General features: G+C 36.5%; 1 protein-coding gene across 2 annotated transcripts in view; it reads right to left on the reverse strand.

Annotated features, from left to right (window-relative positions):
- Positions 1–893: 893 nt before the first annotated feature.
- The window catches only part of Dtwd2 (DTW domain containing 2), a 64,339-nt gene continuing 39,672 nt past the window's right edge, over positions 894–25,560 (reverse strand). Inside the window, exons 4-5 of one of the 2 annotated variants that reach the window (XM_083118505.1) lie at positions 17,739–17,934; positions 894–4,368 (exon numbers count right to left, since the gene is read on the reverse strand). In XM_083118505.1, coding sequence (XP_082974631.1) covers positions 4,069–4,368; positions 17,739–17,934 — 496 coding nt within the window. In that variant the 3' untranslated portion in view covers positions 894–4,068. The remainder of the gene's footprint in view (positions 4,369–17,738; positions 17,935–25,560) is intronic. The other variant, XM_083118506.1, reaches the window with a different exon arrangement.

Raw genomic sequence — 25,560 nt, forward strand, 5'->3', positions numbered from 1 at the left:
ATTTTAAGTTACAATTATATAGTAGATCGAGAATGTTTTAGTTTCACTGGATGAAAAGTTCAGTAGTTTCATTAACAAACTCAATAAACATTTCCATAGTAGTTACAGTATCAGAAGCAGAAAATGTATGTTTACGTATATTTTTTATTTGCTTTAATCAAACTGTTCAAATATTTTACAGGGCCATTTACTAGAAAAAGGCTTTCTATAAAAAACATATATGTATACACATGTGTGACTCAGTCACTAACGCGTCTGACTACCATGCTAAAGGTCCCCGGTTTGATCCCCAATCGGTTCAAATCCAGGTACTTTCTAACGTTGGAAGCAGCCCCGGTGCCCACCCAGCATCGAATGACATGGGTACCTGGGGGAAACCCTGGGGAGTAAATGCAGTCAGTGGCATGATGCTGATCACATCACCCCCACTCACGACCGGATCAAGAAATTGTGGAGCGTTACCCCCACACCCCCCATATGCCTCCATGGCATGGTGCTAAGCACAGGGGAGCACTTTAACTTTTTTTTTATGTATATGCATGGTGCCAAAAACCATGCAACAATTTTAAGCATGTTTTTGTTTTAAAAAAAAGATTTAAATACAAAAACTAAAAAAACTATTTCTTTAAATAAAAAACATGATTTTTTTCCACACTGTATCCAAATGAAATAACATAAAACTCAACAGCCACAACCACCACTGAAGAAAATAGCTTGAAGCAAAAATAAGCAAAATAAATTGCCCAGATCACATTAAGAGATCAATTTTGCCAACCAAAATTTGTATGGCCCTAGTTCTAAATCTGGCCCTGCCATCAAATATTGAGAAAGGTCACTTGGGTCAGTATCAAAAATTTAAATTTCATTTTCAAGCAAAGCACAAAACATACAAATGATTAGTTTTTTATTACCATTTATGTTCCAAAAGAATTGTACATTTCACAAAAAATAGTACACATTATGCATCGAAAAGAATTGTTACAGACTTGATGTATACAGTAGTAATTAGCACCACTAGTTCAAATAATAATGTTATCTCTTATTTTAAAATTTTAACAAACAAATTATTCAGTTAGGCCATTTTTATAAAAAAACAAGACCATTTCATAAACTTAAAAATCCATATTTAATGTACATTCAAGTATAAAATCTACATCTTGCAACAACTATCACTTACAAAACTACTAAATTTTATCAAAAATCAAAAACTGGATAACAGAGTTGCATATACTGGTTGGATATCAAAACCCTGTTAGTGAAATATTCTTTCAACTAGTGCATTAGAAACATTGCAAAATACAAATGTATCATCCATTAACAAAATTAACAACTTCACTATGCAAAATGTTACTAGTACAAACTAGAAAATGTGTAAGTACCATTGTCTCATATGTACTATTCTTACTGTATAATTAATATTTTACAGTACAAAGTAAATAACTGTAGTCACCATTAAAATTCTTACTGAAAGCAACATAAAAAAGTTCTCTTAATATTTATGATTGAGGACACTTATTTGTTCCAATTTGAAAATCATTCATATTCAAATGGGAAATAGTGGAAGAAGTTCTATTTAAATAATGGCAAACACGAAACAAGCATTCAGCATTCAATATGTACAATGAAAACCAAACTCTGTGGTGCAATAGTACTTTTGGATGCCTAGGTATGCAAAGTAACTTTTCATTGGGTAATGAGTGTTCCTGCATAGAATCCAGTCGCTTCAGTTTTCTTTCTTTTAGACCAAAGTCCACTACTATTTCTTCTTAGTTGAATGTCAGTTGTCAAAGAATTGCTGCCTTATTTGTGAAAGATCGTTCTCGTATATGTGTATGGACTGCAGAGCCAGCAGCAGTATTGTGACCTTATAAGGTGGAGTGAGAGAGGAGTTGCAGGATTTGTCAGTCTCATTCATGCAGTTGAAAACCTCTCGTCAACCCATTCGTAACAGTGCAATCGTGACATAGCAGGATGTGGTTTCACGAAAAGGAAAGTGCTCTCCTTCACAGTATTGTTTTCTCTCTCCAACGCAAGCGACTCTCCCCAACTCCTGCTCTGACTTTCCTTGAGGTGCAGTTGAGTTGTTTGAAGTCCACTTTATGCACATATAGGCTAATCGAGACAGTTTAAAATGGGATCCACTGTGCAATGCAACTCCCACAGGTAACGAACCTGGGACATCTTGATTACAAAGCCACGACCTTACCACTATGCCATCGGGAGGCCTCCTTGAGATACAGTGTGCAGGTAGGAAGCGAGCAGTCTACAGATCCTCACTGGCCTCAATACTAAAGCTTAAAATATATACAAAACATAATTTTGCATATAGTTTTGTATAGGTGCATGCTTTTATGTGGCTCCTCACACAAAAGAGAAATATAAATTAAGATTTTTTTTTAAATGTCACTATAGCATTGGGAGGGGGAGGGGCAAGGTTCAGACTAAATTTGAATGGCATGTGTGAAATGTGGTCCCTTACAATGAAAGAACACAAAATAAGGGCTTTCTGAAAACAAAATATCAAGAAAGGTATCTTTACCTAAAAGAGATTAGAGAGGGGTAGGAGATGTTACATAATACAGGGGGGTCTACAATTTCGTAGAAACAAAATTCCATGACTTTTCCAGGCTGTCATTAAGGCAATTCATGTATTTACACATGTGTGTAAGAAGGTCACTACATTTTAGTTAACACACCACTTTTAGAATAATACTCAACTTGACAAAATGTACACTCTCTGCTAGGACAAAAGGATGCATGCTGGGTAAATTTTACCCTCATGCAAAATAGATTCATGAATCCAAATTAATTTTTTGAAGCTTTTTTGAACATTTTATTGTATTATGCAATTGATAGAGATGAGGAAAAAGAGATGGTAAGATGACTGCTCTTAGCCAGTATGCAGCATGCTGAGAAATTTGACCCACATATTGACAAATGGTAAACGAAGAACTGTTTTATTATAAAAAAAACAACAATTACAGCATACATAGTACATAATTATAGTAAAATTTACAAATATATGTATTAATCCTAATATCAACCAAACACAACCAAAAAAATTGTAACAAGAAAGTGGCAAATTTAAATAGCCACTTACTGTAGTAGATTTCTACATGAAAATAGTTGAAAACATGACCCCTTTTCTTGGAGTATTTCACATACTGGAACTACCAGTAGTACTAAATATATTAAACAGAAGTATAGATTGTCCACAGCAAATTAAAATTTCCCCCTTGTCCTTTTATCTTTGTTCAAAAACCTATTTTTGGTGCACAACTACAAAAATGTTTCTAGAAGCACAATAAATTTCCCTGACATTTCCATGACTTTTCCAGATTCGTAGACACCCTGATAATACTGAACTGCATAATCCATATTCATCCTCAGATATTTACAGAATAATTCAATCAAGATGACTTCGGTGTGCAGTGCATGCCACACACATGGTGGAGGATGGAAAAGTTGACAAGGTTCTTGCAAAACATGATGCGAAGGCCAATATTAAGGTGGACTTGAGAGAAATTGATAAGAATGGTTAAGAGTGGATTAATCCTGTTCAGGATGGGAAAGATGGAAGACTAACGTTGTTGCAGCAACGACCCCGCAGTTTTAGAAATTCCAGAGTTTGGCTTAGTTAGGTCCCCAACTATTCTCACGATGTTCAATCAGCAACAACATTTTGGAGCTCCCATCAGATATCCAACTGAAACCGACTGACTCATAGCAAGCAAAATCCTGAAACAGTGCATACAGTATTGTCAAATATCTTTAGCCAGATCTGCTGTGAGACTCGACTTGTCGACCGTGTCTCACCCAGTAAAGAGTGCTGCACCATGGGGTTTAGTTTAAGATGAAGAGTTAAATTATCGAAAACAAGGTCAAATATAAAACAGCATTATTCTTCTGCTTAAATTATACATTTCCACTCATTCTTAGAACTACAAATTAAAGAAAACAATCACAAAAGTGACTTCACAGCACTTCAAAAACTTAACAGGCCATTAGCATGTAACATTACAAAATAAAACTCCTAGCAAACTTATGTACTAGATTTCGCAATGAGCATCAGCTATCATCGTCCTTCTTACTGTCTGGAATTTTTAAAAGTTTTTTCGTCCTACGTCCAATTGGTTTCTTATATTCATTACACTGAAGAAGTAGTTCCTTGCTTTGATGGCATACTGCACCATGGTACAATTGGAAAGAACATAATGCTTTCAATGGCTGGAGTAGTGTTTCTCGAATTTCAGATTGGTTTTCAAGAATTGCCAGAGCCTCCGCAGCGGTTTCCAGTGTTGATAAACAACTTTCGCTTGGTTGAGTTCTAATCACATACTTGCTGACATCCCCAGTTGTGAGTTTCACCTAGTATTTGAAGAAGGTAATTAAATTTTTTTAAATATTTTTATATGTACATAATTTTATATACAGCACAGAAATTGAATAGAAATGTTTTTGACATTTCACAGACATATTAATTGCATCATCAGGGAATGAGAAATACACATCAGAAGGATTATGCAAACAGGAAGATGTTTCACAAAAATAAAAAATATAAAAAATAAAAAAAATCTGAAGTTGATCACAATATTGGAAATATGAAAGCTGATTTTACATCACTTTACACTATATATTCTTACATTAATATTCAATATAGTTTTCTCACAAAATTTCAAATTATAAAATACAAACAGTATTTAATCATTACCCAGAACCATTTTACATTTCAACTATCGTTACTAAGATGTACTGTTAAAATGTGTAAAAGATAAGTGTGGTTATTTGCAGCAAATATCAGACACATGGCTTGATAAAAATTGACATGCTGTGCATTAAAATGTTCCCAATTCAACAAATTTATGCTTGCGTACATAACATACATTATTTTATTGAAGTATAAATAAAAGTTAAGAAATCAACAAACCTTAAAATTTTAACTCTCAGCGGATTGTCTGTGTAACTACATATATTAATATTAAATAAAACAGACACTGAAATACTTCTGTATGGTTGACTACCACACAGGGACAATGCATGGAAACTAGCTGAAACTTGACTTGAGAATTCCCACTCATTTTGACTGAACAAATTCCATGACCATTCCAGGTTTTTAACATAAATTTAAAATAAATTTCCAGAGACTCTTCCATCCCCTAAACATGCCAGCAGACTAAGAAGATGATTGTATGTAGACAACAAATCTAAAAATCCAAACTTATTTTTGATTTTTCATTCTTTTCCAATCCTGTTAATTAGTAATTTCCAAAACATTGTGTAATTCATGTTTGCTCTTGACAAAGAAAACTGTGCACGTATCAAAATGCTGAATGAATAAATTTTAACCACAAAAAAGAATGTCCTGTAAGAGTTCTACAAAGAAGATAAAACCCATCTGATGTTGCCGTTGAATTTTCACAGGTGATGCAATCAGCTGCTTGCCAAGTAATCCTGACCCTGTGTTGCCAATAAACTGTAGCATTCTTTACACCTTTATTGAGTGTCAAGTACTTGTACAAGGTAACCAAAAAAGTTCTTGCCGTTCCAGAGCAGTGATAAACAAAGAGCAATACAGTGCCATCAGCATCGAACACCTTTTGCCAACGTTCCTGCAGCTGCACAATACCCTGGTGATAAAACTCGGTGGGCTTGGATGCAAAGAAGTCCGTGAGTGCATTCCGCAGGTCTCCCTCATTTGCGAAGGATCTCCCACGGAGGTGGTTGTCGAGGGAATGAAACAGGTGGTAATCTGTTGGTGCAAGGTCCGGTGAATATGGTGGATGGCACAGTGTTTCCCAGCCAAGTTGCTGAAGGGTCTCCAGGGTCCTCTTTGCCACATGTGGCTTGGCATTATTGTGCAGGAACAGCACACCCTTGCGATTCACCAATGCCGGCTCCTTCTGCCGCAATGCACGGTGCACCCTTTGCAACTGCTGAGAGTAGAGGTCAGCAGTGATGGTCTGACCAGGTGGAAGGAGCTCGTAATTCACCACTTGCCAACAATTCCACCATACAGAGAGCATAACCTTTCGTGAATGCAGAGGTGGTCTTGAGGTGTGAGGAACAGTACACGTGGCGACAACCAACGTCTGGTACTCTTGGGAGTGTCATAGAGGACCCACTTTTCGTCACCAGTGAGCAAGCGATCAAATATGGGTGTGTTCAGGTGCCGAGTGAGCAAGGACAAACAGGGTGTCACTCGTTGTTCCTTGTTGGCTGCTGACAATGTGTGGGGTACCCACTTGCTTAACTTGTATGACTTTCCTATCCCATGCAGGTGCAGTCTGACTGTTTCAGTGGAAACATGGAACCTTTCTGCAAGTTCATCACATTAGACCACTGTCCTCCTCAATGGCTGCTTTCAGGGCCTCGTCATCCAACACATGCGGTCGTCCACTGCGAGGTTCATCCGAAAGGCTCACATCTCCGAATGGAATTTCTGGAACCACTGCCTGGCAGCGCATTCGTTCACGGCATTCTCCCCAAATGCCTGGCAAATGCGGCGATTTCATGTGGCAGCTGGCAGGCCCACTTTAAAGTCATACAACAAACACACGTGAACAAGCTGCTTCGATACCTCAATTTCTCTTCGACACTGGACGAGCTATGACTGCTGTGTGTGCGCAACATGCCTGTATAACTGACAGTCGATGGTCAGACTAACTCCCGATCGCTTGTCAAGCACGTGCATCATTTCGTTTCCTCTCTATGAGCGCATGATTAATGGGACATCAAAAACGACAAGAACTTTTTTGGTTACCTTGTATCATGAAGTGAACAACCAAGCAGTTGTAATACTGAACATTGTTGAACTTTTGATAAAGCAGCAAGGGAGGGAAGTTATAAATGGCCATTGTCATTTTCTGTTCTTGGTACGACTGTGCATTGGTGTTTAATATCAAAATTTGTAAAAATAATGTAACATTTCATTGTGTGAGAACCAGAGGAACATAACTCCAATTTATCAAATTTACAGGAGAGAGGAAATAATGTATTCTTACGAATATGTGCGACTCCTAAAAAGTGTCAATAAACTGAAGATGCATAACTCCAACGTACCGATAAGAATTAGAAGTGGAGGTGTCAATCTGACTCCACATAACTCTTCAGAGGAGTTTATTTAAACAACAATGAAAACTGCATTTTTGGAGTTACGTTCCTCTGATTCTCATATGATAAGTCGTTTGAAATAAGCCTCTCACATTTTTAATATATATTTTACGAATTTACACCTTTGCAGACATTCATAGTAGAATAATAATAAAATTGCACTAGTAGCGACAGAATTTTGTACTAAAACAACAGCCTGCAGCATGGGTTCAGCGAGAAGATTATGGGTATCATGGTGTGACTACTGCAAAGTGGTCACTTCAGAATCATACTTCTTTCATCACAACCCATGTAGCATATTTTTATACAGTGTACCATATGTGACAGACGATAGACCCATGTGTACACAGTGAGGAGTCATGTGACTGCAACAGCCAATTTCATTACTGGCATTGAAGCTGGATCCATCAAAGATATGACCACCAGGAATACTGGCAACATTCCTAGGCTGCCAATCTCCTTTGCCTGTGCAGCCATCAGCGATTGTATGTGGTGACATATACAGCTTATTGCAACAATGTAACACTATTTTAAACTTATTTTAAATTGGTAGCTTGTATCTAGGGCCACATAGTTGTGGTAAATAAAAGATGAAGATTTCGGTATAAAAACTAGGTACATTTTGGGAACTACAGTTGTGTATAAAATGGCATTTTGATGTTAAGATGATGAATAAAATTCCAAATTTGATATGAAAACTACTGAATACAAATTACACAAAATAAGCATTTCCTTTCTAATAGCACATTTATGTGCGAGGGCATGCTGAAAAGTAATGTCTCCTATTTTTTTTTTTTTTTTTTGATACAGTGTAAACGCATTTTGGATTTTGAGCACAACGCATTGTAGTCATCAGATTATCCCACTTCTTCATTGCATGTTTCAAACTTTTATCGCCAGGGGGTGCTGAACTATAGTGAGGAAAATGGCAGCATGTAACCATACGATGTTGGTGCACCTGAAGTAGCGTGAGGTGATCAAGTTTCTAACCACAGAAAATTTGCTCCCAATTGACATTCATCGGAGAATAAAGGTTTTTCTTATTTTATGCGGATGAATGTGTAGACGTCTGTACTGCACAACGTTGGGCTGTTCGTGCTCATAATGAAAATCCCAGCCAAGGAACTCTCAATGTGTGTGACAAAGAACAGAGTTTAAAGATGTGTCCTGCAACTGATGGTCATCAGTGTTATGTCATTGAACTCGTTAGAGAGAACCATTGCATAACCCAGGCAGAGCTTGCATTCAAGTGTGGCATATCACAGGAGGGAGAGCAGCCGATAATTGCAGATATGGGATACCTAAAACTTTGTACACAGCGGGTGCCTCGGAAGTTCATTCCTCACATGAAACAGAAGAAACTGGACATTAGCCAACAGTTGCTTCAGTACTATCAACTTGAAGGTAATGTATTCTTAAACAGTATTGTCACAGGTGATGAAAGTTGGGTGCATGCTTTCAGTTGAGAAGTGAGTCAGTTGATCTATCATCAAGATCACCAATTCTACAGTAACGGCATTAAGAAACTGATCTCTCATTGGCAGACGTGTGTTGATCACCAGGGCGATTATGTGCAAATTACTTATGTAGATAAGGACTATAAAGTTCTTGAAAGTTACCTGCACTTCTTTTATTCAAATAAATGCAACCATTGTTTCAATAGAAAAATTAAGAGGCATTACTTTTCAGCATGTCCTCATAGTTATCTGAGTGTTAAGTATACCCATACGAAAACTTACGTCAAAGATTATAGCAGATCATCTGTTAAGATATTTTCTGCAATTTGGGTGGTGTGCTGAAATAACCACCGATAATGCAAGTTACTTTACATCAGAATATTTTGCAGAATTCTTATATGGCAATGGTATAAGACATATCACTATCAGTGCTTATAATCCTCGTGCAAATTTAGCTGAAAGAATTATCAAGAATTTGAAAACTTCTTTGAGATGTTTTTGCTATGATGATCACAATTCATGGTTCAAATATGTATATTATATTCAACTTGGACTTAATACTGTATGGCATCAATCACTTAATCTTACTCCATTTGAATTATTCCTGGGTAGAGCTTCCTTAGATCCTCTCATAAATAATTGGAGTTTAACTGAACAGGAACTCTTGCAGGATAAGGTTAATCTGAGTGAAAAATTGAATAAGGCAATTCACAAGATGAAATTAGAATGGAATAAGAGAAACAGGCTATATGAAAGAAAGTTTCAAATACCGAAGTATAAAATACATGATATAGTTTTGGTAAAAACTCATCCAAGGTCTTCATTGCTAGAAAATAAGACAAAGTCATTGTCATTAGTTTATGAAGGCCCATACAAAATTGTTAAAATGCTAACTGAAAATAGTGTTCTTCTGGAAGATCCTAAAAATAATACTAATATAAGGCGTTGTCATGTAGATCAACTAAAACCATATATTGAATGTAATTAGTTGGAAACCAAAATGCCATTTGTAACTTCTTCTTCTTGGGGAATAAATAAAAGAAACAAATTGAAGTTTTTGTAAGAAATTAAAGGAAGAGGAAATTACAAATTAAAAATAAATGGGTATTATAATTTTGTAATATCAAATTATGCTGGTAATTTATTTTGTTTCCTTCAGGAATATATCCTGGAGATTTCAATTGTGAAATGGAAGAAGGAAGACCGTAGCCATAAAGCCTTACTCCAAAATCGACAGCCACGGAAAAGTCGACACCTACCATCTATTATACCATCTGTCTGCGATCAACAATAAGGGCTGGCAAGAAACGATTTACACTTCCAATGTTATCCTTCCATTATTAAGTTTTCATTAATGTTTGTATATTTTTGTTTGAGGGTCTCGCCCGCACTGAGTCCATGTTTTTGATTTCACATGGGGGAGGGGGAAGTGTAAGGACCGTAGTGCGCGCGGAGCCGCCATTTTGTTTATTTGTGTGCCAGATGGATGGAATCATTCTTAATGTTGCCACCAGAGGTCAATAGAAACGGTTACGCAATGACGTAACAAGGAAGCCTTGGAAGCGCATTTTGGATTCTGACCCAGGGAGAGGAAGTAGTTTTTCCTCTAGACAGACACCTTAGGAAGGTGTCCGAAAAACCACGACATGGGAGGAGAAGGATAAGTACTTTTAAGTTTCGAATTGGCACTCACACACCCAAATTATATTTTGTTCATCTTTCTCGTCCGTTAAACTACGTGGAGAATTGACTTGACTGTAAAGGAATAGATTTAGTTCATCATTATTAATTATTTAGTTCAATTAATAACTATCCAACTGGCACAAGTGATACAACACGAAAATGTTTATTTCAGGGAGTTTAACATCGAAAATCTTTCTTTATGTAGACTAATGGTGCTTGCACATTATGTGAATATGAATAAACTCGCATATTTTGGAAAAGGTGTTGTATCTGTACTTTCTATTAACATAGCTGCCCCATACCAAATAAGAGACCTATAAGGCGGAAATTTCCACTGTGCGCTTTCTGAAGGTTTGTATGCATTAAACAAGCCTGTTTAACGTGCATATTTTGTATAACTGACACAATAAGTCAGACATCAATCGTGTTGCATCAGTAAATAAACTCTAAATTTAAAGTGTAAGAGTTTCCTTTGCATCATTTTGTGACAAAAACATGACAGGAAAATGTACAGGATGATTCTCTCACTACAGGACCCAAAATATTGCCTATAAAAATATTATTGAGATAACGACTTGAAAAGTTAATGTACACTCACCTTTAACAATGGAAAACAAGAGATGCTCATAATCGATGCTGAAAATGGTTTCACTTTACATCCAAGCACACTTGAATGCACTTCTCCAAATTATATGATACTTTTCTCATAAGTGTTAATGTCAAAGGCTTGAATCTCTTGATGAATAGCATCTTTGAGTTGTTTAATTGTGCGGAGTTAATTTTTGTACACTTTGCTCCTGAATAGGTCCCAATAGTCGGCTGGCGTTACATCAGTATATCTGGTTGCCCAAAGGTTAATTTATTAGATAATTCTTCTCCAAAAAAAACTTTCAATTTCTCGCATGCTGGCATTTGAAGCGTGACTTGTTGCACCATCTTGTGGTAATATCGATTAGTTAGTTCATCAGCTGCTAATTGATTGACAAACTCATTGAATATTTGCAAGTAGACCTCCATGGTAACTGTTTGTTCCAAAAAAAAAATATTTAAAAAATAGGGCCTATGATTCATCTACAAGGCCACGCACAGACAGATTTTCTGTGAATGTAAAGGCTCTTCATGCATAATATGAAGGTTTTCTGCTGCCCATATATGCATATGTCTGATTTGAGTGTTAAGTATCCACTCAGATGAAAGCTGGTATTGTCTGTAAACCAAGTGATGCCTAAAATTCCAGGATTCTGAGCAAGAAAATCTATCGACCATACACAAAAGCGAACATATTTTTCATGGTCAGTCAGAAAAAGCAATTCTTGAACACATGACACAAGGTACATGTAGTTTTGCTTTCTTTGCAGCTATTTAACATGTGGAATACAAGAGATTAGTCTCTTGGGGAAGTTGTCGTAGTGATTTGGATGGTGACGCCAGTAATCACTCCTTTACATCATGCATTGATTCTTCAGATATTTTGCAATCTCCTGCATGCTGTGCAAGAAAGCTTCCCATGGTCTCCAACTTTTTAACCAATCCACAAGTTTTTTTTACCAAACTCAGTTCGAAATGCCATCTGGAATGCTTTAAATGAATGTGCTTCACAGTATTTACGAGTGAGGAACACATGTTTATGACGGTAGGTGTCATAAGCGTTCCTCACAAGTAGATATATGTGGTTTAACTTGGTGGATAACATAGAAGTCTATTGGGTACTGTAATTGCCCATAGATGGCAGTAGGATACAGATCAGCCGACAGAGCTGATATTTGATTCAAATGACTCTCAATAGATGTCCTCAGTGCACCCTGAATTTAAATTTGTCAAATTAATGTTTTGTTTATTAATTTAATTATGATTGAGATCTTAATACAAAGAGTGATATTGTTTACGAATAAGATATCACCAGGTTGAAATGCAAACTTATTTTGTAGTGATAATTACGAACTTGCATAAAGAGGAAAGATCCATGAAACCGGAAGAAAGGCAGCGTTCATCTGGAACTGATTCCAAAGAACGGATCGTGGGACCCGTTGGCCTAGTAGAAAACGAAGGGGCTTGGACGAATGGGATCGGATGCAAGAACTGGTGATAAGAGGAACGGATCAAGGACTCGGTCCTGGTGGAGACATGTGGATGGCAGATGAAACGTAACGGGCGGAAAAAGAATCAATGGAAATCGCGCTGAATGAAAACTAATAAGTGAATCCATATGGTGGACATGTTCGCCAAAGGTTGCAATTTACGAATCTCAACAAGTATCGAAATTAAAAGTTAGTGTGGAAAAGGATATTACAAGTTGAATTCTGTGGTGATATATCCGGCTGGAGGACTGGTGACGTGTAAGTACACATGTCTTTGAATACCTGCGCAGTAATCAGGTGAGTGTACCAGGAACACGAAATATTCAATAATTTATCTACTATATTTATATGCTAGAATTCGTGTGTTCGATAATGACCATTATGCGCGAGTTGTGCTTTCGTTACACTGGGCGGGAAAATTTGCACGTCGCGTAGCCATCTTGATTATTATGTTTTAAAGGAGCTCGAATGATGGCTAAAGGGTACTGAATGTGTGAATTTGAATCTGATCCATCTTGGAATTAATTTAGGCAATAATATTCCAGCATGTATGGATCATAGTCATTAGGTTGTACATTTGCATACTTAGAAAAACATTGGTGAAAAGAGTATCGATTGTCGTATTTACCAGTTTCTGTATGCAGTGCAACTTGCTTGCTGGGAAAGGCCTTTTATGTTCTAAGTAGAATGTTAAGCGGGGACTGTAATATACTCCGTTAATCTAAAAATATACATGTGCAAGCATATATCCTTAAGGGCAAATTTTTGAGAAACGGTACAAATTTATAAAATACTGAATTGTATTATAATTCCTTATATTGTAAATTTACTTATTTTCATGTTGCCTACATAAAGGAAAAACAGTATCGCATATAATCTTCAGTATGGATTTGTCATAATTATTCGTTGAAACATATCACTTCATATCTGATAGTTGTGAAATCGCAGGCACGCAATTGTAGTACCTGTCCTACTTCAAGGATAAACAGGGTCCGTTATAAAGTTGTAATTGACATTGCCATAAATGCTTGTTGTTAAATAAACATCTATTATTGACTCGTGATTTTGCGATTTAAACCTTATGATTTTCTTAGTGTGTAAATTCTATACATATTTCTGTGTTTAATGCTGATGTTCCTTTTCAGTCGAGGAGTGTACATTTCGCTCTGGTCAATAAGGGTCATTTCCATGCTTGGGGGAAAGGTTTAGTGGGAAAGGATAGCTGAAACAATAGGTTAGGGCATATTCAGGTTGTATGATGGCAGCCTGGGGGCATTGGGGGAATGTGGTATAGAAGGGGGAAGTCTGAAGGAAGGTGATTCTGTTAAGAAGTAGATGTATATGGGGGAATTGACTGTTTGAAAAGGGTGAGCATTGTTAACTTGATTTCACTGTAGTCCAATTGACATCGCTACCGATTGCCGTTCTAGGGTTTTCTGTAAAATTTTGGTCCTGTTGCAACAGATATCGAGAATCTGATTTTCAGTTCCTCGATGTCAGTTTCATAGAATTTGAATCTTATTCGAGTTTCAAATTCCCAGGGGCATTTCTTAAGATCTCGAAACCCAGTTTGAACTTGCGCTTCATATGTTGTTTGACTGTATACATTGTAACTCATGCAACATTCAATTCACAACTGCCAAGGTGTGGAGATGCGGAAAAAAGGCACATGAAAGACACTGGAAGAGTCAATTATATTCAGGTGTGTGGAAGGAAGGGGGTAGGGTTCTTGCTGTTTTGTATTGTTGCTGGTATGTGTATGTAGTGGAATCCCGATTTTATGTTCCCGGATTTACATTTTCCCGCATTATACATTCAATCTTGATGGTCCCAAAATAGCAAAATATTATAAAATTTTCCTCAATTTTACATTTTTACACATTGTAAGTAGTTTTAGCTTGGCCCCCTAAAAAAACTCAAATCGAGGATCCACTTTATAAATTTTCATGCCATTATCTCAATAATATAATTTTTTATAGGCAATAGCTTGGGGCCTCTAGTGAGATAATCACCCTGTTCCTCACACCTGTCAAAACCATGAAAAATTCAGCATGTTATTTCACATTTTGTGTTTCCATCAAAACGAAATATGCATGTTTCTACTTGTACCAATGTAACAGTTTGGTCTCTAACTGTTTATTGAATTTGTTGCAAATAGGAAACTAGGTTTCAAAAGTAAGGATTCAGCGAGAAGATTATGGATATCCTGTTGTGACTACTGCAGTGTAGCCACTTCAGAATCATACTTCTTTCATCACAACCCATGAAATGCTTTCACTAAAAATCACAAACCTTTAATACAAGGTTACTATCAAAGAAATAGGCATTTTTAATATTTCATAGAAACTAAAATATTATTGAAACATTCACAATACTTACTTTTTTTTTTTAATTTGTTTTTGTTAGTATATGTCTAAGATTGTATAACAAACTTGCAGAGGTTCTACATGCAAGCAATCTGTCACACAACAGATATCAACATGATAATCCAATTGTCTACAATACAAATAGATGGATATGCAGATGATATTAACATCATGGGTAGATCACTAAGAAGAGTAAAGGAAGTCTCTAAGAACCTGAACGAGGAAGGTAAGAAAGTTAGACTAAAAATAAACGAGAATAAGACAAAGATACAGATTCAGCCAAGGAAAAGAAGAATCTGTGAACAGAACATGGTAATAGAAAACTTTAACATCAAAATGACCAACAACTTCTCATACCTAGGCACTAACCTGAATGATAAAAATGAAGAAATACAAGAACATATTCAAACAGCAAATAAAGCCTACTTCTCGATATTACCTTTAATTAGATGTAGAGATATCAATTGGAGAGATTGAGTGGTGCCATACAAAACACTCATTCGTAGTATTGCAGTATATGGATGCGAAGCATGGACTCTTATAGAAAAAGCTGCTAACAAACTTAACTCATTTGAGCGTAAAATGCTCCGAAGGATCTTTGGCCCTATTCACTCACAAGGAGGGTGGAGAATTAGATACATTCACTCACAAGGAGGGTGGAGAATTAGATACAATGTCGAAATTTACAAACTGTATAAGGAAGTACCTCTCTCCATATACATAAGAATAAAAAGACTAAACTGGGCTAGCCATGTAGCTAGAATGGATGAGCACCGGATCCCAAAGAAGATGTTAGGACAGTATCCAGAAGGATGCAGAATCAATTCTTCACATCACAAATTGGAGAAGAGCAGCCCAAGACAGGGCACGGCATTCTGGAGGAAGAAAGTTGGGGAGGCTATGGCCCGAAAACAAGCCAAAGTGCCATAGGTAAGAGGTATTCAATTGTTTGTTTGATACACATGGTCTCCCAGAACTTTTCTCTTTGCATAAACAACCAGTGTTCTGAAATTCCTTGCATGAATCGTGGATGGACTGCCTTATCATTTCAGGTTAAAGCACTGTTCGGATATCAGAAATGAATCCGGAAATAATTTCATGACAGCACACTAGTTAATGCTGTAGCTTTGCAATCAATGGTTCAAAGGTTCACTTCCCTGTGAAGCCCAATTCAGTTTGGGACATGCTTTTTTAGAAGATCAGGAACGTTTTTGTTATTTTAAGTCACCTTTCTACTTCTCTATCCTAATCTAAATTATGAGGATGAATAAATGAATGGATGGATGAAATAACAAACTATGCAATTAGGAATTCAAAATTGCACATGGTGTAAGAGCACTAAGACCTGTCAAGCAGCACATCGAATTTTGAGGCATGTTTTCTTAAGATATAAAAGAGGACAATGCAAAATTGCTTCATAGTATTGAACAGGAAAAGCTACATCATAAATTGTAACAGATATAAGTGCAAAAAATTAAGGAAATTAAAAAAAATAACGTATATTTTTTTTGGCTTGCTATACAATCTGTTTCTTCCCTGCAAGAAACACTTTTCCAGATTAAATAAAATTGTATTTTTCTGTTTAGTACTTCCGTAAATTCATTTCTGTTCTGCACAAACACATACAGGAATCAAAATATAGTATAGAGGAAAACATATCAAGTAGCTCATATTTTTGGATTACATTTTGCATGTGTTTAGAAAGATAGGTCACGAATCACATTACTAAACAAATATAGGATTGTCAGCTCAGAATCATACAAATCACAATATGAAATATTAAACTATGGAATATAATTCTAGAATAAGGAATTAAAGCAACAAGTTTTTTGTCTCGTTCTTGTTTATGGTGTTTCCTTGATGGTCCTGGTTTCTCAAGACATAAAACGGCATGTGCTATTCAGCATGTGTTAGAAGCTATTTATGAAATGGTCACCCAGCAATTGAAACTTTAATGTAAATTGTTAATTTAAGTCCACTTTGTGCATAGATAAGCTAATCAGGACTGCTACAGTTTAAAGTGGGATACGAATCACTAAGCAATGTGACTCCCAATTGGTATCGAACCCAGGACCCATTGGTTATAAGGCAACAATGTTACCACTACGTTATTGGGGAGGTTCGTTGACACTTTTGAGTAATCCTGACAATGAGGACAAATGGTGTATGAACACTTACAAAGAACATCCCTGTCCAGGCTGGGATTCGAACCCTGGTGTTGCAGATTTCTGTGCTAACCACTCCACCACAGAAGTCAGCAAGAACTATGCAGATTATTGTCAGAAATACAGTAAAACCTGGATCTAATATATTTTTAGACCAATGCCAAAAAATTTAAAATGCAGCAAAATTCTATAGTATCCTGCCCTATTGAGACCATGAAGGTTCAATGTATAATGTGGGAAAATGTAAAATCAGGGAATGTAAAACCGGAGTTCCTTTGTATTGTCTAAAATACACGTGCAAGGAGCATTCGAAAATATGAACTTGAATTTGTCTAGTACGCATGTATCAACACTGTAGTGAAATCATGGAACTTAACATTTTTCCAACGTCTTCACTGTCAACTACAATGCACTTTCGACAACATTCAGGGAGCCTGTCAATTCCACAATGAAAAAAGGTTTCTGGTTGTCTACAACTGTGCACAGCTTTCAAGATTTCTTTTTACACAGATTTCCTGTCACTGAGAATGTCTTATGAAAAATTTTCTTCCAACTGAACACCTTTGCCTGGAACAAACATTCATACCTGAACTGTATTTTAAACTGGATAAAAATTTCAGATGCAACATTTTCCATTGTCAAAAAATTTCATGATTGATCAATGCATGACACTCAATTTAACATCCTGAACTTGATGGACTCGTAAAACAGAGTTTCTTCTGACTATTGCAAATGACAAGCTCACTTTTCCATCCATGCTGTTCTCTGCTCATGGGAACTAAATTCTCATTCACATTTGCATTAATGACTAATTGACCTACAGTTATTAATTCACCCTGGTATACACATGCATAAAACGATATATATATAAATACCAACCTGCCTCAACTTATGCAAACAATGACTATTGAAGTAGATAGATTTTGCCTGGGCCCAAGTTCCATCGATGATGACCAAATTGTATGGTTTGTGCCTCTCTGTTACTGGTGTAATACTGCTTAGGCTGACAGCACTTTTAGAAGGGTAGAGAACCAATGTATCCTGCGACTCCAGTATCTGCTGCAGTCCCTCATGCCTTAAAAAGGAAAATAATATTAAGAATTAATTTGAAAGCATTCATAATAATATTAATCGAAAAACACAGTACATCACAGAAGGTGGAACAGATAAAATTGAAGCATGATCACAAGTATCTGAACTACAGTACAAGTGCGGAGGATGCATGCTCAAGATACATGCCAATTAGCAAAGCAAAACAAAAAAAAATTCATTTTCTACTCCTGGAAGCTCAACTGATTGGCAAAAAAAAATTTTCAACACTCTCATACTTGCTCTTTAAATCAGAATACTTTTATTTTTCAGGGTGTATACAATTTCAAAACAACAAAATTCCTGGACTTTTCACGTTTCTCCATTCCAAAAAAAAAAAGAAGATCAATGACATGCAGAAAAACCTAGCTGTGTATTTAAACACATTGGGGTCTCACGACAGGCATAGCCCACAGTGCACTTAAAGTCAATGTGGACGAACGACAGGCATAGCCCATCCTGCGGTATGTAATCGCTTTGCCGACTGAACGACGGGCTATGCTCGTACTTCGTCTCATGCACGTGTTCATTCAAGCCCCTCTGTTGAAATTCCGACCACTAGGTGACTCATGTGCTATTTTTAACTTGCACCTGCGACTGTTTGTTGTCGGGTTGATGTACTGTGCATTGTTTAGAATGGCGTCGTTAGATCCAGACTGCATAGAGGATTCCACCTCAGAGTTTGAAGTTAGCGACGATTTTGATGATGCAGATGAATTTGAAGATTTGGAAGGTAGGTTATATTCATAATAATTATTGTCGACAATATAAACAGTGTTGCAAACTCTAGTATTTTATGAATGAAGTGAGAAGAGGTAAATTTTTGGGTCTATTCATCTTGCCTCTTGCTTGATTCTCCTACATGCACTGATGTATTTTTAGTTTTCCCATTTATTAGTTTGTATAGTGTATGTCAAATGAAAATGTATTTTATTTATTTAGTTTATTTATTTATTTGTTTAATTTTTACAGATGACGCAGAACCAACTGATACATCGTCTGGTCCTGTCCTGCCACTTTTTCATACAAAAGATAATTACCTGTAATTTGTAATTATTTTTTGTTATGTGCACATAAGAAGTATTCTTATGCAAGATTCAAAAGATGTATTGATAGTTTATGTAGTTAATTATTGAAATTTCCAGATTACGAACTTAAAATATCTCTATATTAATATTTGTTACAATGTTGTACTTTTTTTTCACAAAACATTGTTGAAAAAATATTCAAAAATGTCTGAAAATGAAAAGAAAATTTAACAATTTTTTGTTCATTGAAAATAGGACGTTTTGTAGATTTAAGAAATATGTGGTAAATAAAAACAAATTAAACATTTTTTTTCTATGATTTTTTGAAAAACAACCAAAAACACTGATTGAAGTTAGGCGCGATTTGACGTTTGCACGGAATCGTCTGGCATTATTGACCATAACGTACTTCAAATGTTTTGTCAATAGCTTCATTTGTGTTGTTTATGTTGCCTTGGAGATTGCACGACAACAATAAAATGGAATTAACTCGTGAACATTTTCGTGAGATGATTTTTTACGATTTTCGACGTGGATTATCAAGACAAGAGTGCATCGATCAACTTACTTCCGCATTTGGCGATGAAGCCCCATCCTTTGCCACTGTGAAATGCTGGTATAACGAATTTAATCGTGGCCGCCATTCACTCACCGACGAGATTCGCGAAGGTCGTCCAAAATCAGTTGTTGTTCAAGAAAACATTGATGCTGTGCAAAACCAAATACTGCAAGATCGTCATGTGACATACTGTGAGATTGAGGCAACCATAGGCATTAGTTCCACCAGCATATATAAAATATTACATGATCATTTAGCTGTGAGAAAGTTATGTTCTCGTTGGATCCCACACAATTTGACAAAAACTCAAAAAGACGCTCGCGTCAATTGGTGCAAACAAATGCTCAATAAATACAATCGTGGTGCTTCAAAAGACGTATATAAGTTTGTAACAGGTGACGAATCATTGATATATGCATATGAGCCGGAACGTAAACAGCAGTCGACTGTATGGGTGTTTCAAGATGAACCCCATTCCAACAAAAGTTGTTCGCGCTCGAAGCACATCGAAACAAATGGTCGCCTGTTTTTTCGGGAAAACTGGTCATGTGGCAACTGTGCCTTTAGAGGAACGTAGAACGGTCAACTCTGAATGGTACACAACAATTTGTTTGCCCGAGATCTTTGGTCTAATACGGAAAACAAACAAACGCCGTCGGATCATTCTTCATCAAGACAATGCCAGCTGTCACATATCTCGTTTAACAACCGACTTTATGAACAGTCAAAAAATCGAATTGATGGATCATCCGCCGTACAGTCCTGATTTGACACCCAATGACTTCTTCTTGTTCCCGAATGTCAAGAATAAATTGCGTGAACAACGATTTTCGTCAGCGGAAGATGCCGTTGATGCGTTCAAAAACCATATTATGGAGGTGTCTCAAGAAGATTGGAAAAACTGCTTTGACAAATGGTTCGAACGAATGCAAAAGTGTATTGACCATAAAGGAGAATACTTCGAAAAACAATAAAGCAGTTTTCAATGCCAAATTCCTGTTTTTTCATTGTTAGGCTCAAAATATAAATAGTGACCCTCTTATGAGGCCAGAAACGAATCTGTTAAGCAACCTTGGAAGTAAAAATAAAGAAACCTACATTAGCACTTCATTACTTTTATCCCTTTGCTTCAGTAGTTCAAACCACCAAACAACAGGTTTTATCGAATTATTCAACTACTCTCTTGTAATTTATGAAAAAATCAAGCTATCATTTTCAGAAGAAAAATTATTTTTAGGTCATTTTTAAATAATTTTAAGATCATTATTTTGACATTTTTTAGGTCAACTTCCAAGCCCTACTAATAATATATTACTCCAGATAACTATCTACCAAACATCTCTCAAAAACTGCAACAAGAAAGGGATAAATTACATACAAATAACCGCTTACCGTAGAAGATTTCTACAAGCCCTACTAATAATATATTACTCCAGATAACTATCTAACAAACATCTCTCAAAAACTGCAACAAGAAAGGGATAAATTAAATACAAATAACCGCTTACCATTGAAGATTTCTACATGATAAAGAGTTCAAAGTAGTACTCCTTTTCCTGGAGTACTTAACATACAATTTCTGCTCTTAATTTTGAATTTGAATTAAATTTTTTTGGGTGCGGCAGCACTAAGGCTACTTTGCATCCTTCACATTACACAGGGTCCAGCCCCTTATCATAACAAAAATAAAAGTGTGTCTGAAAACTAAAATTTTCTTACCTTGGTTAAAAGCTGAGACTAAAAAGGGCACTCAGGACAAATAAGGACAAAACACAGGATGGCACAGAATTATACTGGCCATGGGGCCAGTCGCCAGAGCCTCGTTAGTCTGCAGTCCAGGGTGTACTATGTGGAAGTGAGGTTGACTATTGGGTGCACTACGGAGAAGGAGAACCACTTACACCCCAATTTCTGCTCTTAACTGCTGGTCATACTCAGTATATCAAACTGAAGTATAGTTTGACCCACAACAAATTTAAAATTTATTTCTTGTGAATCATTCCATATATAGGGTGTTTCACAAAGTGCGCAGTTTTTGAAAATGCAATAACTCAGCCAAAATTGCATGAAAGTTGACATTCTTTTTAAAATTATTATTTTACACATTCATTACGATTTAATAATTTAAAAGTTAAAAGTGTCCGGTATATGCCCTTATACGATTTAAAAGTAAAAAATGTTGTCTCGCATATGTCCACCTCAGTTTTGTAAGCAGGCAGTAACTCGATCTGTGAAGTTCACCATGACTCTTGTGCAGACGTCTCTGTCGATTGAACCAATTACCCATTGGATTTCCCTCTTCAATTCTGGGATTGTTTGAGATTTTGGTCAGGAGGTGTGATTGGCTCCTTCTTTTTTGAAGATGAGAACAAAAATGCAGTTACGGTAAACGGTCCTCGTTATCGGGACATGATCAGAAATTTTGTGTGGCCTGCTCTGGATGAACTGGATACCGTATGTGGTTTCAGCAGGACGGGGCTACCTGTCACACATTCAACGAGACAATAACCTTACTGCAAGAAAAGTTTCCTGGCCGCGTGATCTCACTTCGTGGTGACCAGGAGTGACCTCCGAGGTCTTGTGACCTCACCCCATGATTTCTTTTTATGGGGTTATGTGAAGTCACAAGTGTACATGAACAAACCTCAAACAATCCTCAAATTGAAGAGGGAAATCCAACGGGTAATTGGATCAATCGACAGAGACGTCTGCACAAGAGTCATGGTGAACTTCACAGATCGAGTTACTGACTGCTTACAAAACGGAGGTGGACATATGCCAGACATCATCTTTCACTCTTAAATCACACATGGGCTTATGCCAGACACTTTTCACTTTTAAATTATTAAATCGTAATGAATGTGTAAAATAATAAAAAACAAAATGTCAACTTTCATGCAATATTGGCTGAGTTATTGCATTTTCAAAAACTGCGCACTTTATGAAACACCCTTTAGTATCATCCAATTTAAATAAAATTGCATGGCCATTTGGGAAAAGTTTCATTTTAGTACATAGGTTTCTACATGTTTTAGGATATCAAAAGGAGTGTTTATTTATCTACACTTAAGTTCTCTTCAGACAGGCATTTCTTTGCTCGTGTAGCTGTTTGCTGAAACACTTTAATCTAAAGTCCTGTTTATAACAATATACACTACATAAGATAGACTCAATATGGCCTACTTACGAATATATCGTGAAGGACATGCATAAATGTGGCATTTGCTACTTTTATGTTCATGTAGTGGGAGTCACTAAGGATGATGAAGGCCCTTTCATTTGCCCAGACTGGGATGTGTAATTCATGGCCTTCTGGTGAAAAATTATGACATGTCACTTCCTTGCTTATTGGTTTGTATATTATGTTCTTTCTTTGTGTAATCTCATTTTGTTGTTAAATAAAATATAAGTACATAAATATACTTATCTACCTATAAAAATAACATTATGGTACTTTCTTTACAATTTCTGTTGTATTTTTTGATGTGAAATAACAAAATATATTACTAGTCATTTTGGCTACATATGACCTAAACGTTACTTTTTAACAAAATCTTCAATGCACTCATGTTATTCTTTGGAAATGACTAAAATTTTCAATAAAAGTCCAGAAATAATCTCTGTTTTGAATCTATCGATTAGTTTTACCTTTCTGACTTTGTACACTATTAGAAACAATTGCAAACCTTAGGTAGGCCATATTGGCTTCAGGTACCTTATGTTCTTACTAAACTGGACTTCTGGTAGAAAATATTTACATTTTAAAATGGCTTGTCCATTTGATGTGGAAACTCAATTAATGCTTGCTTTCGACGTAAAACGTCAATGCTTGCTAATTTTAAAAATATAGATAGTGTCCACAAGTTCAGTCTATATACAGCGTGCTTAAAAATGGTTTGAACGATAAGAAACCGTTCCAGGAGCGATAAAACTTTATCAACAATTAAAGTTCTATGTAAATACTTTCAACCATATCCTTGAGTTTTGTTTGCAACGGTCGTAGTAGTTCCAAATTTCTCCACTAGGTGGCAGGGTGATAAGTTCCAAGATGGCTGCCTGTGGTGCAGAGAAAGCTTTTTGCATCCTATAGTTTCACGTTTGTCGGTCTGTTGTTAGTGTTCAGTGTGAGTTTCATACAAAATTTCGTAAAGAACCACCATCCAAGAACTCCATACGTAAGTGGTATGATAAATCCAAGACAACGGGATGCATTTGCAAAGGAAAATTGTCCGGTAGACCGTCCACATCTGAGGCATATGTCGAAAGAGTTCGAGCTAGTTTTCAACGCAGCCCCCAAAAGTCTACAAGGAAAGTGAGTCAAGAGGTAACAATGCCTCGAGCAACTGTTTGGCGCGTAGTGCGTAGCCGTTTAAAGATGTATCCCTATCGGGTGCAGTTGTTACAACATTTAACACCTAATGATCACACGTCTCGGAAAAATTTTTGTGATTCATTTCTAGAGTTATGCAGTGGTGATGATGATTTTATTGACAAACTTTGTTTCAGTGATGAGGCTACGTTCCATGTGACAGGAAGAGTGAACAAGTAAAATGTTCGCATTTGGGGGACTGAAAATTCTCGTCAAATCGTTGAAGTTGTGCGTGATTCACCGAAGACTAATGTGTTTTGTGCCATCTCATCAACCAAAGTGTACGGTCCGTACTTCTTTCACGAGGAAACTGTGACTGGATAATCATTCCTACACATGCTTACTACATGGCTTATGCCGAAGCTTGAACGTGACAGTGCAAACTTCATCTATCAACTGGATGGAGCCCCATGCCACTTTCATCGCCATGTTCGAAATTACCTTAATAACAGACTGCCAGACCACTGGATTGGGCGATCTACTCAAAATGATCAACAGTTACTACGTTGGACACCAAGATCCCCGGATTTAACCCCCTGTGATTTTTTTCTGTGGGGACATCTAAAGGACATTGTGTATAAACCTCCTCTACCTGCAGATGTCAATTAACTGGAAAAAAAACATTACTGCTGCAGTGCAAACTGTTAATGCAGACATGTTGAAATGAGTCTGGGCGGAATTGGATTACAGAATTGATGTATGCAGGGTAACAAAGGGGGCTCACATAGAACATTTGTGAGATACTGTGTTCAAAATTTTATCAAAAAAAAACTTGGACAGTTTTAGGAATTACATGTAAAATTTAAAGCAATTTGGACGAAAAATAAAAAAATATAAGAAGTTGAAATCGTTCACATCATTTTGAAGCAGCCTGTATATATCAACGTACAATAAAATTTTATCATTATTGTTTTTTTCTTACCATTTCTGTTCTTTGTGAAGTTTCCAAAAATTTATACGAATGAAAAATATTACACAGAATATAAATTGTTTTGTTTTGCTCTTAATTAAATGAGTGTTTTCACATGAACTCAATTTATGGAAGTAAAGAAGGAATTTTCTAACAAAAATTGTGGAAGTTGGGGATATAACTGTCACACTCCTACCTGAGAAATTCTATGTTAATCCCTAGGAGACAAAGGAATTCGTATGTTGCCTTACTTTATACAAATACAAAAAGCATAAAACATATTCAGAAAGCCCCAGTTATCATTATCAAAAATATAATTCATACTTTGAGAATTTCAACAGTAATAATAACCCATGGTGCAACAACCAGTGAGGGCCAGGGCCTACACACCGACTGCCGGACTCAGGTATCCAAGAAGTTATGGGGTGACATATGGTTAGCACGACAAACCCCAGTCGTTGTTGTTCTAGGACCAGGATATGCTACTCATTCGTAGCTCCCTAATTTCCTCACAATAGTGCATGACAACCAGTCCGATACACAGGCTGAAATCTCAGCAGAAAAGTTGTTACGCTTTCCCCAGAGACTCGAACCTGGGAATGTCCCATAGCCGAGCCCAAATCATGATGCCTTACACCCCATCGCTACGGTTCCGGACATTCCAACAGTAACTATGTGAAATTAATTGAAAAATTCTGTTCTCTATTCTGTTCATGACATATTAAATACCTTTTCTATGCCACGTG

The sequence above is a fragment of the Lepisma saccharinum genome, chromosome 3 (assembly GCF_977018435.1).
Source record: "Lepisma saccharinum chromosome 3, izLepSacc3.1, whole genome shotgun sequence".
Classification (NCBI taxonomy): Eukaryota; Metazoa; Arthropoda; class Insecta; order Zygentoma; family Lepismatidae; genus Lepisma; species Lepisma saccharinum.